The sequence below is a fragment of the Aspergillus multicolor genome, assembly GCF_047715735.1.
Source record: "Aspergillus multicolor strain CBS 133.54 unplaced genomic scaffold BDW74scaffold_10, whole genome shotgun sequence".
NCBI lineage: Eukaryota > Fungi > Ascomycota > Eurotiomycetes > Eurotiales > Aspergillaceae > Aspergillus > Aspergillus multicolor.
Genome location: NW_027395961.1, coordinates 814,405 through 827,788, shown reverse-complemented (window position 1 = coordinate 827,788; position 13,384 = coordinate 814,405). Strand labels below are relative to the sequence as shown.

General features: G+C 52.1%; 5 protein-coding genes across 5 annotated transcripts; 4 read left to right on the top strand and 1 right to left on the bottom strand.

The window, feature by feature from the left end:
- Positions 1-191: 191 nt before the first annotated feature.
- BDW74DRAFT_184931 (putative G-patch domain protein) lies at positions 192-2,614 on the top strand (the record flags this gene model as incomplete). The annotated part of the gene is made up of 2 exons (XM_073730925.1): positions 192-523; positions 583-2,614. Exons 1-2 carry the CDS (start codon positions 318-320, stop codon positions 2,612-2,614), a joined length of 2,238 nt encoding a protein of 745 aa, XP_073584704.1. The 5' UTR covers positions 192-317.
- A 418-nt stretch (positions 2,615-3,032) lies between these two features.
- On the top strand, positions 3,033-4,297 carry BDW74DRAFT_167604 (ubiquitin domain-containing protein; the record flags this gene model as incomplete). The annotated part of the gene is made up of 3 exons (XM_073726715.1): positions 3,033-3,035; positions 3,127-4,068; positions 4,160-4,297. The coding sequence occupies 3 exons, from the start codon at positions 3,033-3,035 to the stop codon at positions 4,295-4,297; spliced, it is 1,083 nt and encodes a 360-aa protein (XP_073584703.1).
- On the top strand, positions 4,046-4,744 carry BDW74DRAFT_152373 (uncharacterized protein). Its single transcript, XM_073724361.1, has one exon. The coding sequence runs from the start codon at positions 4,437-4,439 to the stop codon at positions 4,668-4,670; it is 234 nt and encodes a 77-aa protein (XP_073584702.1). The 5' UTR covers positions 4,046-4,436; the 3' UTR covers positions 4,671-4,744.
- Positions 4,745-4,749: 5 nt separating this feature from the next.
- On the bottom strand, positions 4,750-10,306 carry BDW74DRAFT_14933 (uncharacterized protein). The gene is made up of 13 exons (XM_073723879.1): positions 9,354-10,306; positions 9,232-9,282; positions 9,040-9,157; positions 8,944-8,995; positions 8,877-8,893; positions 8,749-8,826; positions 8,188-8,680; positions 7,998-8,141; positions 7,760-7,949; positions 6,284-7,714; positions 5,828-6,228; positions 5,154-5,779; positions 4,750-5,097 (listed from the first exon to the last, which is right to left on the bottom strand). Exons 1-13 carry the CDS (start codon positions 10,068-10,070, stop codon positions 4,874-4,876), a joined length of 4,542 nt encoding a protein of 1,513 aa, XP_073584701.1. The 5' UTR covers positions 10,071-10,306; the 3' UTR covers positions 4,750-4,873.
- Positions 10,307-11,732: 1,426 nt separating this feature from the next.
- On the top strand, positions 11,733-13,225 carry BDW74DRAFT_14892 (ribosomal RNA processing 1 family protein). Its single transcript, XM_073723803.1, has 3 exons — positions 11,733-11,982; positions 12,040-12,147; positions 12,213-13,225. The coding sequence occupies exons 1-3, from the start codon at positions 11,934-11,936 to the stop codon at positions 13,025-13,027; spliced, it is 972 nt and encodes a 323-aa protein (XP_073584700.1). The 5' UTR covers positions 11,733-11,933; the 3' UTR covers positions 13,028-13,225.
- Positions 13,226-13,384: the final 159 nt, after the last annotated feature.

Here is a 13,384-nt window from a genome sequence, read left to right as displayed (position 1 = left end):
ATGCAGCAAACAGTGGTCCTGTGCAACTATCAACGGAAATAATAGCCAACTCCGTGCCTATAACAAAGCCTACAACAGAACCCCGGATTCTATCCAAGCTCGTTCTATATAGGTAAGCCACACATGTGGCGGTGCATTTATTTCCGGCGTCCGGCGTCACATGTTTCGATTCCATCTTCAACCTCTCACCAGCTCATCTCAAGCTGAAACAACCCTGCTATTTATATTTGAAGGTATTCTCTTTGCTCTCCACCTGCGACGCCCGGCTAATTGACCAGTAACCGCCATGCCTGGATTTGCCCTATAACACCAGCGCAATGGCCAGCAAGAGAACCCGCGACGCTTTCGAGGCGGACTTCCAGGCTCAGCAATCTCCCTACGCTTTTTATGGAACACCGCTCCCCCCACTCGATACCAGCACCCGCGACGATGGATCTTATGTGCCAGTATGGAAGCAGGAGGTGACCGATGACCGGGGGAGGAAACGCCTGCACGGCGCCTTCACCGGTGGATTCAGTGCCGGGTGAGCTCACGATTCGTCGACCTACTGGGACAGCACACTAAAGTGGCCCTCTATCTCAGGTACTTTAACACAGTTGGGTCAAAGGAAGGATGGACACCTGCGACTTTCGTGTCCTCGCGCCAGAACCGCGCCAAGGATGCGCCGAAACAGCGCGCGGAAGATTTTATGGACGAGGAGGATATTCGGGAAGCGGAGGAAGCGCGGACACTGCAGACGAACGATGAGTTTTCGGGATTCGGGTCTACAGCAACTGATACAACGCGCCATGGCGGGCTGATGGATATCTTCAAGACATCGGGCGAAACTATTGGCGTGAAACTTCTGAAGAAGATGGGCTGGAGAGAGGGACAGGGTATCGGTCCCAAAGTCAGGCGCAAGGCCGACCTGGGCGATGGCAGAGCTCGTCCAGGTGATGTTGCCGACAAAACATACCTGTTTGCACCGGAGAATCCACCCATGGTCGCGTTCGTACGGAAGACCGACTATAAAGGACTCGGATTCGAAGGGGAGGCCCGTCTCGGCACACGCCAGGAAGAACGGGACAAATCCGATGAAGAGGAGGATTCTTTCTTTGGGCGACGACTCATTACCGACAAAGCAAAACAGTCTAAACCACAGAAACCCCGACGAGGAGCTTTCGGTGTTGGCGTGCTCAATGATACCGGCTCTGATGATGAAGACCTCTACTCTCTGGGCCCTCAGATCTCATATAACCGCACCATTGGTGGTGACAAGAAGAAGAAGAACAAAACAAAGGCCACAGATGATACAAAAGCCCTGGCCTCTTCCAATCCTCTTTTAAGCAACAAACCGGTCTTCATTCCGAAAAAGACATTAGCTGCCAAGGGCGCCGCAGGCTTTAGGAAGTGCCATGACGGCCGTCTGCCTCTTGACGGATTTCTACTCGCGGACGGCATTTCAACTCTGTCGCTGTCTTCGGACAAGAAATATGCGCCACCAGAGATCCCCAAGGACTGGAAGTCTAAAAAAGTGCCGTCGAAGCAGCAAGCTGCCTCAGACTATATTTCCACGGCAGATGCAGCGAGGGCATCCACTCTCGATCCAGTCTCGAGAGCAGCCCTATTAGGAGAGGACCAATTGCCCTCGAAATCTATCTTCGATTGGATGACACCAGAAGGTCGGGAGAGGATCGCGAAACTCACCGGGAAAACGAATCTACCGCCAGCACTAGGTGAAAAGGCACCGAAGGGCTTCGAACTATCAGAGTCACAAAAGCAGAAAGATATTTGGGATCTTGTTCCCAAGCTGGATAAACTAGTGGCCGTTCAAGCTCTGACGCGCGCCGCCAGTGGCTGGATGCCGTATTCAGAGGATGAAGCCAAACGAACCCGCTACCGGACGTTCCTCGAAATTCGAGCCGGCCTGCGAGACAGCCTCCCAGACCGTGTACCGGAATCCAGTACAAATGAATGGGTTACCGAGATGGAAGAATTCGCGCGAGCCGCAGAAGTATTTAAGCCGGTGTCAGGAGTAATGGCATCGCGCTTCACGTCCGCCTCTTCAGGTCCCAAGGGAGCCTCAGACGAAGCGGAGTCCGATACAAACGCGCCATTACTAAGTAAACCCAGCGAAAGACCAGAAGACCCAGCAGTAGCAGCTGCAAAGATTGGCATGTTCGGTGCGATGACACGCGCTACCATCTCATTCTACCCCACCCGTTTGCTGTGCAAACGCTTCAACGTCAAGCCTCCCAGCCATGTGGCGGTTGATCCGGGAGAGCCAGCGAGCGGATCTTCTGCCTCGGCAGGCCCAGGAAGTCGCTTCCAATCTGCGGGATACCAAACGGACAACAGACCGCGAGAGTTGGTGTCGCAGGAGGTCATGAATCAGCTTATGCTTGCGGCGGGTGGTGGGGGGCCGGGCGGAGCGCTAGCCCACTCATCGCGTGGGGACTCTGCGTCGCCGATGCACGCGGCCGGGGCCCAAGGCCCAAGGCCAAATCTAACGGCGCCGGCGCCCGTTGTCATCGAAGCAGATCGCAACGAGGCCCTGGAGGGTGAACGGCCGGGCGAGGCGGTGTTCAAGGCTATCTTTGGTAGTGATGATGAAGATGAAGACGAGGATGAATAGATTATATTTATGATCTCAATATTATATAAATTGTACTACACGGCGTTGAGAAATAGAGTACAAAAGTACGCAAATCAACCCGGGAACCCCGCAGAGCAGGCGAGCAGCTAGTCGTTGTCCGGTTGAGCGCTCGGTCTTGGTCTTGGGGAACTTAAGACTTAAGACTAAGAGCTTACGATTGCACCGCAGCGCAGGTGGTTGACAGCGACAGCGAACCACGGAACTCAAAGTTCTTTCTTTTCTTAGTCCACCAGTATTTAGGCAATCCCAAGTCCAGTCGGGCGCTCGTATCCTTCTACTAGTTCCTAGTGAGAGCTTCGTCATCACTTACCACCGCCGTTATTATTCTTACTTCGCTTCTTATTCCCACCCCATGCTTCGCGATCGCAGCTGATGGAGTGGACGTCTCTCCGCCAAGATGGTACGTACCTGACCTGGTCTCATCCCCTTTCCCCCTCTCCTTTGTAGACTACCCCAGTCAGGATCCCAGGCACTGACCGCAAAACTCTCAGGGCTGCTGCTTCTCTGTGTCGCGTGATCCTCACCACCCCGACGCTCAAACCCCCACAGAAGAGCACCGCCAACCGCCAACACCAGGCGCATCTCCAATCCAACCCTCCCCGTCATCCGGCCGCGACCAACGCCAGGGCCAGGGCCAGGGCCGCAACCCCCGTCGGCACGGCCAAGGCCATCTTACGCACAACCCATCCTCCTCCTCATCCCGGCACGGCCGCGACGAGCGACAAGAAAGACAGCCCGTCCCCCTCCCAACGCACATCAACGCCCCAATCCGGCCGCACACCTGGCAATCCAAGAAGCGGCTATGGACGCGCACGCTCCTAGACCGCGAGCGAACGGAGTTCTTCGAGACACGCGTCACAGGGCGCCCGGAGATCTGGGATGCGCTGTCCGCCGCGCTGCAGTTTATGCGGGGTGGGGATGTTGAGACGGCGCAGAGTATTGTTGATGCGGCGGGGGTGACGGTTCCGACGGGGGATTTGTGTCAGGGGGTTTATGATGAGCAGGGGGTGCTGTATCGGCTGCCGCGGTGTGTTGTTAGTGATCCGGTGAATATGGTTGTTGGGGGTGCGGATGATGCGGAGAGGTCGGATAGGGGGTCGGAGTCTGATGGTGATGGGAGTGAGGAGGTTGATGTAGGCTTTGAGACGGATGAGCATGAGGGGAGGAAGATTGGGTATGTGCATGAGGGGGAGGGCGTTGAGTCTGACGATGAGTTGATTAAGAATGGCGCAAGGGTCCGGGCGAAGACTGGGGCCGACGATGAGGAGACAGAGCGAGAACGTCGCAGAAACGAGAAGGGGAAAACAAGTTCCCGCGACCTCATGAGCATCACGGCGCGACTGAGTGATCGGGATGGCCTTGACATAACCGTCGCTATCAAGAAGACGCAGAACGTGGGGTTCCTTGCGCGCAAGCTGCAACAGGAGACTGGGGTATGTCGTGGTTCTTTCTTTCCCTTCTTAATCCGACTGGCCCCGGCCGGGGCATCGTTCGTAAGTCGCAGCTGACGAAGGATACATCTAGATCCCCAAAACCCAGCGCATCCGAATCGCCTACCTAGGCAAGATCCTCAAGGAACATACAACCCTCCTTGACCAGGGCTGGAAGCCCGGGAATATAGTAAATGCCCTGGTTACGACCCGGCGGCCCTCATCCTCATGATGATAACCAAGATCGTTATGGGTGGGCTCTATTCGCCGGGAACTGGTCTTGGCCATCAGTTCCCTGAGGAAAACGTCCCTCTGTTAACCGCCATCAGCCTGCCATTTCTTTCTACCACCAGAGTGTCTACGGAGACGCAATGCTTCACGATTCACGACTAGTACTTCCCATTCGATTCCCCAGGCTGCCGGCGTTTCTTCTGCTAGTGTTTTCTTTCTGTTTGACGTTCAAGTTTACCATCTATCCCTACCTATCTCGTTGTATATACCCCTGTCAGCTATTCTACTCCCTCTACCTCCAGATTGCGTCAACGTATCTATTGTACTCTTTCTTCATTGCCTGTGAGTTCCTGAGCATGCTCATTACCCAGTGATCTGTGAAGGTATCCAGTAAGTATAAATTGATATTTAAAAATTATGAATCAAATCGAATATCTCTAACTCAAAACAACATACCCAAGAGCCAAACATTAGCCTGATATCCACTCACACACCAAAGAAAATGAACAAGAAGGAACTTGGAACGTGATCAAAAAGCCAATAATCCTCCCCAAAAACCTAGCAGGCAAAAGAAACACTAATACAACCGCCCATTCTCCGCCTCTTTCCCCTTCGGCGTCTCCCCAGAGCGCCTCTTGAACACGCGGCAAACAATCCCCGCGCCCTGTTTGATGCCGCGAACAAGACTCGTCGGGTTCCAATGCCGCACGCGGAAAATGTAGTATAGCGCCACTGTTCCGAAGATATTGAAGCCGATGTAAGCCCATCCGATACCCCAATTGCGCCAGCGCTCACTGTAGTCTGTTCAAACCTGTTAGTAAGTGGATAAGTGGGCGGGCTTTTGGGGTTGAGCTTACAGATATTGACACCAGCAAGGTACTGATCAGCGTTTGTAAGGCCGCAGTACTGGCAGTTTGAGGTAGCATCAGCGTTATACAGCTGCCCTGGTGCAGTAGCTAGATAATCGGCCAGGTATTCGCCACAGGTCTGTCCAGATGGCGGATTGAAGATGTTCATTTCTTCAGAAGCACATTCAATTGCGCGCCCATGAAGACCTGTTCCACAGAGTCCCGCTATCAGATATGTTAGGGGTGAAACTCTGTACATGAAGACCCAGAAGCCGGGGAGGGCTGAGGGTGGCTGCATGACACCGTTGAACACGAGGGTCATCATGAACATGAGCGTTGCGATGGTACCGCCTGTTTCGGCGTCCGGTAGGGCGGAGACGACGAATGTTGCAAAGGTACTTGTGAAGAGGAAGAACTGGATCACAAAAAGAAGCATTAAGCCTTGACGATGCGGCTCCTGCGAGGCTCCGTAGACGGGGAAATAGTATGTTGCCCAGGAGAATATGCCGGCGAGGATCTGCCAGGGGACTTCAACGGCGACGTTGGCAATAATAAAAGCAGCCCAGGAGTAAGCTTTCGAGGGTCTTTCTCGCACCTCGTAGAGGGATCTTTGAACGACAAAGCGGGGCATAATTCTGGTGGAGTTAGGGTTTGCGGAAAGGCTAGAAGTGACGGGTACTTACTGTTGGACCAGTGTTGAGAAGATGGACGTGAGCATGAAAGCAGAGAATAAGACATCTTGAAACCCCTGTTGCGAGCTATCCGGCTGAAAGAAGGTGAAGCCGATGAAGAGGCCGGAGGCAATGGCGAGTATTAGTTTGGCTAAAACGTAGATTGGATCTCGCCAGTACTGCTGAAAAACGCGCATGGTCACCGAAAAAAGCTGGCTGATAAAAGGCATGGCGTATTCTCCGTGTGTATTGTCATCCTCGTCCGATGGAGCAGAAGCCCTATCTTTATGAATCCTGTCAATCTCCTCGTGGACTTCGCGGAATTGAGGACTTTCATTCCAGATAACCGGCCAGTCCTTGTCGGACTTTCCAGCAGCACCTGCCCCAATGACTTCTAGCATGTACTCCGCAGGCTTGCCAAGGCCAAGTCAGCGCTTGTAGGTATAAGGAATTGGGATGATTGCTCACATTTTCAGAACCACCGCATGTGCGTGCTCCGTTTCCTTCAAAGTAATCAAGTAACGTACGAGATTCATTACCAATGTCCCCAAAGTAAACAGTTCGGCCTCCCTTTGCGAGGAACAAGAGCTTATCAAATTGCTGGAAAAGGACCGCGGAGGGCTGATGGATGGTACTTAGCACTGCCTGACCACGGTCCGCAAGCTTGCGCAAGAACGAGCAGATTGACCAAGAGCTCTGCGAGTCCAAGCCACTGGTAGGCTCATCAAGGAAGATGAGCAATGCGGGTTTTGCCGCGAGCTCGACACCTATAGTCAACAGCTTACGCTGCTCAACATTCAGGCCCTCGCCCGGAGTCCCAACAATTGCGTCCGCGAAATCCTGCATGTTAAGCATGTCAATTACCTCCTCCACATACTCATATTTCTCAGTTTTGGATACTGTCTTGGGCTGACGTAGTATCGCACTAAATCGTAGTGCTTCTCGCACAGTAGTAGTTGGCAAATGCAAATCTTGTTGCTGCACATAGCCTGTTTTTCTCTGAAAGCTCGTGTCAAGAGGTTTGCCATCAACAAACATATCACCCGTCACAACACCAATGGAGACACGCTTCGCAAGCACGTCTAGAAGCGTCGTTTTACCAGCACCTGATACGCCCATCAAGGCCGTTAAAGTGCCAGGTTTCACGAACCCGCTGACATTGTCAAGCAACCGACGCTGACCACCTTTGACAGGGATATCGTAGCACACATGTCGCCAGGTAAAGATGCTGTGCTGTTCTGGAATAGCAGAGGTATTTGGTGCAACTTCCGTCGGTTGCTCAGCTATGACAGTATTTGCAGCCGGGCCGTCTCCTTGGTCCTTGTCGAGATTGCGCATCTGAGGAGGTAAATTGCCGCGGCGGAAAACCAAGAACTCCGCCTTTGAGGAGGTCGCTGAGTTGAGCTCTGTGGCAACCAGGTAGACAATTGTGAAGAAAATCCAGAAGGCAATCAAGATGCCGAGGTTCCTCCACTCGTGGCCGTATGTGTACCGGTATTGCGAGTAGATGTATTCATCTCCTGAAACCGTTCGTTCTCCTGCCACACTACCGCGAACAGCGCAGATGAACGAATCACCACTTAAATTCGGATATGCAGGCACAAATTGCGAGCATTCGAATCGTCGCCCATGAAACTCGTTTGCAATCATGGCCTCAAACGTATAATAAACCGGGTTGAGCCATCTGAGCCAACTGAACCACGGTACATCAGACATCTGCGGAGTAGGAATCACGAAGCCCGTATATATCACAATGGCCAAGACCATAACGCCCGCTAAACTCATTGCTTGACTAAGAGTCTTAGTTGATGCCGCTAGCGTCCTGAATATCGAGCTCATCGTAAGAGTCGCAACGAAAGTGAAAAGGAAGAATATAAAAAAGTTGGAGGGTTCATAGCGCTGTTCCTGTTAGCCCTACCTCAATCGAGGAGAAAACAGACTTACCAAGCCAGCCAGAAAGTAATATATGATGTTGAAAACAGTAGCGGCCACAAACTTGACAGGAATATCGGACACAATCCCACCGAAGGCTTCGGCAAATGGATGAACAAAGGCGTACGAGGCTTGTTTCTCGACGATTGGCCGCTGATCATAGAGTGAATTGATCTCAGTGATTGATATAAGTGCATTCATCCTATAAACGTTAGATGGACACTTTCCGAACCATAGCCGAGCCACGTACAAGACAGCGAAGAATAGAGAAGCTCCTTTGCTCTGGAACCCAGCCGAGGCATTAGGAGTCCCATAGTATATCGAACCAATAATGAGGGACATCACTATGCGCCCTATAACAGTTGTGAGGGTGCTCGGCTTGTCGTTCCAAATCCTGGACAAGGTCAGTGGAGATAATGGACCGCATCAGAGATACGCACCTTTGATATGCACGAATAGTGCAAAGTTTGACCTGCATCGGAATCGATATGACATAGGGACTCTTAGGCCGGACATGGTTCGCTTGTCTATACCTTTTAGACTTGTCAAAGGTTTTCTCGACCTCACCTCCCACTGGGAACTCCTCCAGATGGTCGGCGATCTCTTGCTGGAGTTCTGCGAAATGACGGCTGTTCTTCCAGTACGTCTCAAACTCGGCCGGTGTCCGCGGCACCTGGTTTTCCATGCCTTCTCGCGCTTTTCGCTCTTGAGGATTTGTAACTGAGGTGAGAAAGTCTCCGGTTGTTTGGCGTGGTGGGCAATGAAAGCCCATCTCAGCGAAGTATTCCTTGGCTTTATCGCAAGGACCGAAGTAGATCTCGCGCCCTTCATACAAGACGATGGCCTTGTCAAAGACGTCATAGATTGCCTGCGAGGCCTGATAGATTGCCACGGCATGGCAAGAGCCTCCTACATTTGCCGCGACTCGCAATGCTAGACACCAATCAATCAGCTTCATGTATGTTGAGACAGAATAGGCGCGAGTTCTCGGCTAGCCTTACCCTTGGCAAATTCTAGAGCGCTGGCAGAGTCCAAGCCCCGTGTACTATTATCCCAGCATGCAATAGGTGCCCTCGATACTAAATATGTAAGTTATATGATCCAGCGAAGCAGACAGTTGAGAACTAACAGGCCATTTCGGCAAGACTATATACTGGTTAGTAAAACGGCGCGACAACAATACAAAAAACACAAACCTGACTCTTTTCCTTTCTCCACCTGAGACCCCTCTTATGTAGTCATCGCCAACTGCGCGCCTGTCAGACATGCACACAAGTTGAAGGAAAACTTACCCTTGGTGTTATACGTGTGTGAGAGACCGAAGACTGACATTGCAACCTGAGTAACATATTTGGCGAACTCTTTCCGATTGATTCCTTGAAGTCTACGCTCCGGAGTTCTCGCCGCGGCCTATTTTCGAATGAGTCCGACCAATCGTGGAAATCCCCATAGGTCATCGAGGCCATCGTCAAGGGATAACTTACCGCGAACTCTAGGGTTTGCCCAACGGTGAGATGCGCAAAGTGTTTGTCAACCTGATAAGAATTAGGGTTAATAATCCTTTATACCTCAAGTTTTGCGCCTGTAACTTGAAGGAATTCATTACCTCCTGGTTGTACACAACCTCTCCCTTGTACTCCTTATGCATTGTCTCCATCGATATCCCTCCGTACTGGATGTCGGAACCTTCCCCAAGTTTGAGACCATGTAGCTCGCCACATAGTGCTTTCAGAAAGGTTGTACATCCACTTCCCGGTCGCCCCAGTACGATCAAAAGTTCCCCGTTTTTGACCAGGCCATTGAATCCGTGCAGAATGTGTCTTTCAGGAGCTTTCTTGAGAAGGGTCTCAGGGAGTCGTAACGGCCCGGCCAATAAAGAGGCCACGGTATCCTGGTACTGCAGAGCCGATCCTGAGCCGAATACATTGAGATTCTGAAAGCTGATTCCGGTCGAAGGTGGCCGAGGGGCACCCTCCTCGTCCATTAATTTAAGCATTTTCCGGGCCCATTGATAATGGTTGAATGCTGGATTTGTAGGATCAAATGCCGGATCCTCGATAGCCATTTCGTCAACGGTGTCCATGCGCTCGATGCCCTTTCCATTGACAGCGGACGTGGTAGTAGAAGTGCGTCGGGGATAATTCGACGCGATGCGGGTCAATTCCGCTCGACCATCCGGGTTAATATCCTCAAAGTAGGAGGCGTCATCTCGATCGATCCACGAGTTCCGTCGACTGCGAGTCTGGTGCTGAATTTCCTGGATCTCCTCGCGCTCGTCCAAGCTCAGGCGAGAGCTACCGCTGTGCTTCTCACTTTGAGCCATTGCGACGCGAGGCTCAGCAACAAAAGTGCTACTAGAATCTGGACGCTGTAGAAGTGGAGTCTCAATAGGTAAAAGATAAGTTGATGCACTCGCAATCTCGGCAGCAGTGCAGGGCTGGATGATTAGAGAACGAGAACGCGACCATGTGCGACCCTGCAAGATTATGTATCAACTGATACAAAGAGGGGCTTATGCGAAGAAATAATGCGACAACGGTGGCCGGCCACTCCAGCCTCCGGTAACCGCGGATTCCTGCGTTGAACCCCAGGGATCGTAGGGCAGCTATTTGCTAATAGCAGCATCGTGATGTCATTTGGGACCTATTGGAGGCCGGTGCAACAACAAATAAGAAAAACAAAGAAAAGTAGAGCCGGATGCAGACTGGACCGCGTCCGGGAGGGAGGATTACCCATTCACAGTAGTAAGCTCAGTACTTCGGATGCCAGCTCGACAGCGTCCACTGATTCAACCCCTAAGGTACGATAGTCAATTCAATGGTCCCAGACTCATGGTTGCACTTGCCAGAGTTTCCTTTGTCCTCGGTCCCGGATTGGGATGTCTCGGGACGAGGCTCACCCTCACGGCTGAACGTTGTAAACAAGCTGTCAGTCATGCCATAGACAGCAGCTATCGCTAGTTGACCCCAGCACTCCGTAGGCCTGACCCCAAATACGGCCATGGTCTGTAGCGATGATGGAGTGCTAGACAGACGGCCTCAACGGTCCCGACCCCAGGATTCTGGGTCTCCGACTCCACCACCCACCAACTGCCAGCTACGTACGGAGTAGATCAGTTGCCGGTGAACGATGACTCGTACTCCATGCTTCTTTACGGCACGGAGTAGACAACTCTGCGTCAGTTGCGACTCGGCGATCCGACAACAAGAGCCCCAGCAGCCGGAGATTCTATTCCGTCCCGAGGGGTTCAATTTAGCAGCAGATCAGCGATCAGCATCGTGACGCTAAAGGCTCCATCATTGGGCCGGTGCCAGGAACTTCCCCACAAGGCCGATTATCCTAAAACGGATCTCCGAGCATAACTGCATAATTCAACTTAGTAAGCGGAGATAGTTCCCTCCACTCTATGCATGCAGGAGAACCATCATGTCGGCAATGTTGAACCAGACACATACTTCGTAATAATAATTACTTCAGCTCCGTTGAGCCCATCGCCATCCGGGAACTATTTCTCCATGTCCGGCCACGCGACGGCATCGCCCGGACCTACTCCGAGTCGAGCGTTAAAGGCTCAAGAGCATGCGCCACGCTCGTCACGGATGCTGGTCTGCCCGAGATGACTCTGGAGCCGCACCCAACGACGAAGAGGCCTAGATAGGTCTTCTCACACGGATCGGTTATCATGCGTAGTCCCGAGGCTGAATCTTCAGGATATACCAACGTGGCGCGTATATGCTGACATCTCGTGTTTCGGCTCACTGCTTTGCTGTCCCGAGTCAACAACTTTTGGGCATCCATCAGACCTGTAAAGCCGTCCGGTAACATGGGCGCAATCTGCTAGCCGATTGGCCCTGGTCTGGATTGCTGAGATGTAATTCTCCGGACTCTTCCCCGTCGTTCACCTGGGCAGCTACAGCGTGGATGAACCATTAGCACGTGATCTCAGGTCAGTGTTTATCCACATCAAGCAAACAGCGCAAACACATACCTAAAAAAAAGTTGCTTCGAACATGTTAACGACGCTGAATTACTCTCGTCAATACTTGCATTTTGAGTTTTCTCCTGCTTATATCCTAATTACGCCTTAGGCTTTAGGCGCTATTATACTCCAGAAACTCTGCACCACCACCAATCCGCCGTCACAATCCAAGTTTGCTGCAATTGACCGACAGGGCCTATCACGACAATGGCAGACCTTGCGAAAACTCCCTTTGTACGGGAGCTCGCCTCAAGCGGTACATACTTCTCCAACCGTAGACCAACAAAGATCCAATTACTAATTTATAGCGCAGACAAAAAAATCCGCGACAATGCCACCGAATCCCTCTCCCTCTTCCTCCGATCAAAGACCGACCTATCGCTACTCGACCTCCTCAAGCTCTGGAAGGGCCTGTTCTTCTGTACGCTCCCGCGGCGTCCCTATCATACTCTATGAACAATCGCTAATAGACCCTTGTTTGTATAGGCTTCTACCACTCCGACCGCCCCCTCACACAACAAGCCCTCGCCCGCAACCTCTCCTACACGCTCGTCCCCTCTCTCCCCCGCGCAACCGTGCACCGCTTCCTCCGCGCATTTTGGATCACCATCGGGCGCGAGTTTCACGCCATCGACCGGCTCCGGCTGGATAAGTACCTGCTCCTAATCCGCTCGTACCTCGGCGTTGGATTCCAGGTTTTCGTAAAGGGCACTGGCAACAACTCCGCGACGGCTACAAACGGCACAAAGGACGGCAACAAGAAGCGCAAGCGCGAAGAAACCACCAAGTCAAAGAAGCGCTCTAAGTCAAAATCCAAGAAGGCGAAAGACGTCTCCGACGACGAAGAAACACCCGACTCCGCATCCCCCTCCACATCGAGCAACGACTGGACAGACCTGCAATCGTACCTAGAAATCCTCTCCGAGGGACCCCTGCACCCATTGAACTTCGACCCGTCGCAGCCTAAGCCCGACGAGGAGAATGGGGTCATCCCGATGCCTCACGGTCCCGACGGCCTGCGGTACCACCTTCTCGATATCTACATCGACGAGCTGGAGAAGGTTCTGGAGTTTAATGCCGAGACTGGGAAGCCTACTGGTGATGTTCCCGCTGAGATTCTGCTGGCGCCGGTTGAGAGGTTGAGGGCGGAGACACCGCATAAGCCGGTGAGGGTTCGGGCTGCGGAGACGCTGGCGGACGAGAGACTGGTTACTTGGGGGTGGAAGGAGAAGCCGAGGGTCGAAGAAAGCGAGGAGGAAGAGGAGAGTGAAGAGGAGTGGGGTGGGTTTGGCGATGAATGATTCAGTACGAGCTAATTATATGCATCGATATATGTATCTATATCCATTATCAAAAGCATTGTGTTTGGGAAATGTCCGTGCTTTTTTGGTATCAAGATCAACTACATTACAAGCCAGTAGAGTGAAATCGAAAAGATGCATAGGTATATAACTCTAGGTGCCTCTTGTCCCCGGATATACAATACACAATCGCAACCCAGGTCTAGCAATTTGAAACTGAACCCCAAACAGACCCAATCCAAAATCAATATCACATAAGAATACAATAACAGTCAAAACAAGCAAAAGACTATGATACTATGTTAGTCACAAAAGTCGTCCAGTTGGGTATCATCACGGGGAGGGGTAGACGGCCGC

Coding starts and splice junctions, on each gene's coding strand:
- BDW74DRAFT_14933 (XM_073723879.1), bottom strand. CDS start 10,070: ATGGCTCAAAGTGAGAAGCACAGCGGTAGCTCTCGCCTGAGCTTGGAC. Junction 5,780..5,827: donor TTCTCAACACTGGTCCAACA/GTAAGTACCCGT, acceptor TAACTCCACCAG/AATTATGCCCCGCTTTGTCG. Junction 5,098..5,153: donor CCTTGCTGGTGTCAATATCT/GTAAGCTCAACC, acceptor AGGTTTGAACAG/ACTACAGTGAGCGCTGGCGC.
- BDW74DRAFT_14892 (XM_073723803.1), top strand. CDS start 11,934: ATGGCAGACCTTGCGAAAACTCCCTTTGTACGGGAGCTCGCCTCAAGC. Junction 11,983..12,039: donor ACGGGAGCTCGCCTCAAGCG/GTACATACTTCT, acceptor TTTATAGCGCAG/ACAAAAAAATCCGCGACAAT. Junction 12,148..12,212: donor CTGGAAGGGCCTGTTCTTCT/GTACGCTCCCGC, acceptor TTGTTTGTATAG/GCTTCTACCACTCCGACCGC.
- BDW74DRAFT_152373 (XM_073724361.1), top strand. CDS start 4,437: ATGCTTCACGATTCACGACTAGTACTTCCCATTCGATTCCCCAGGCTG.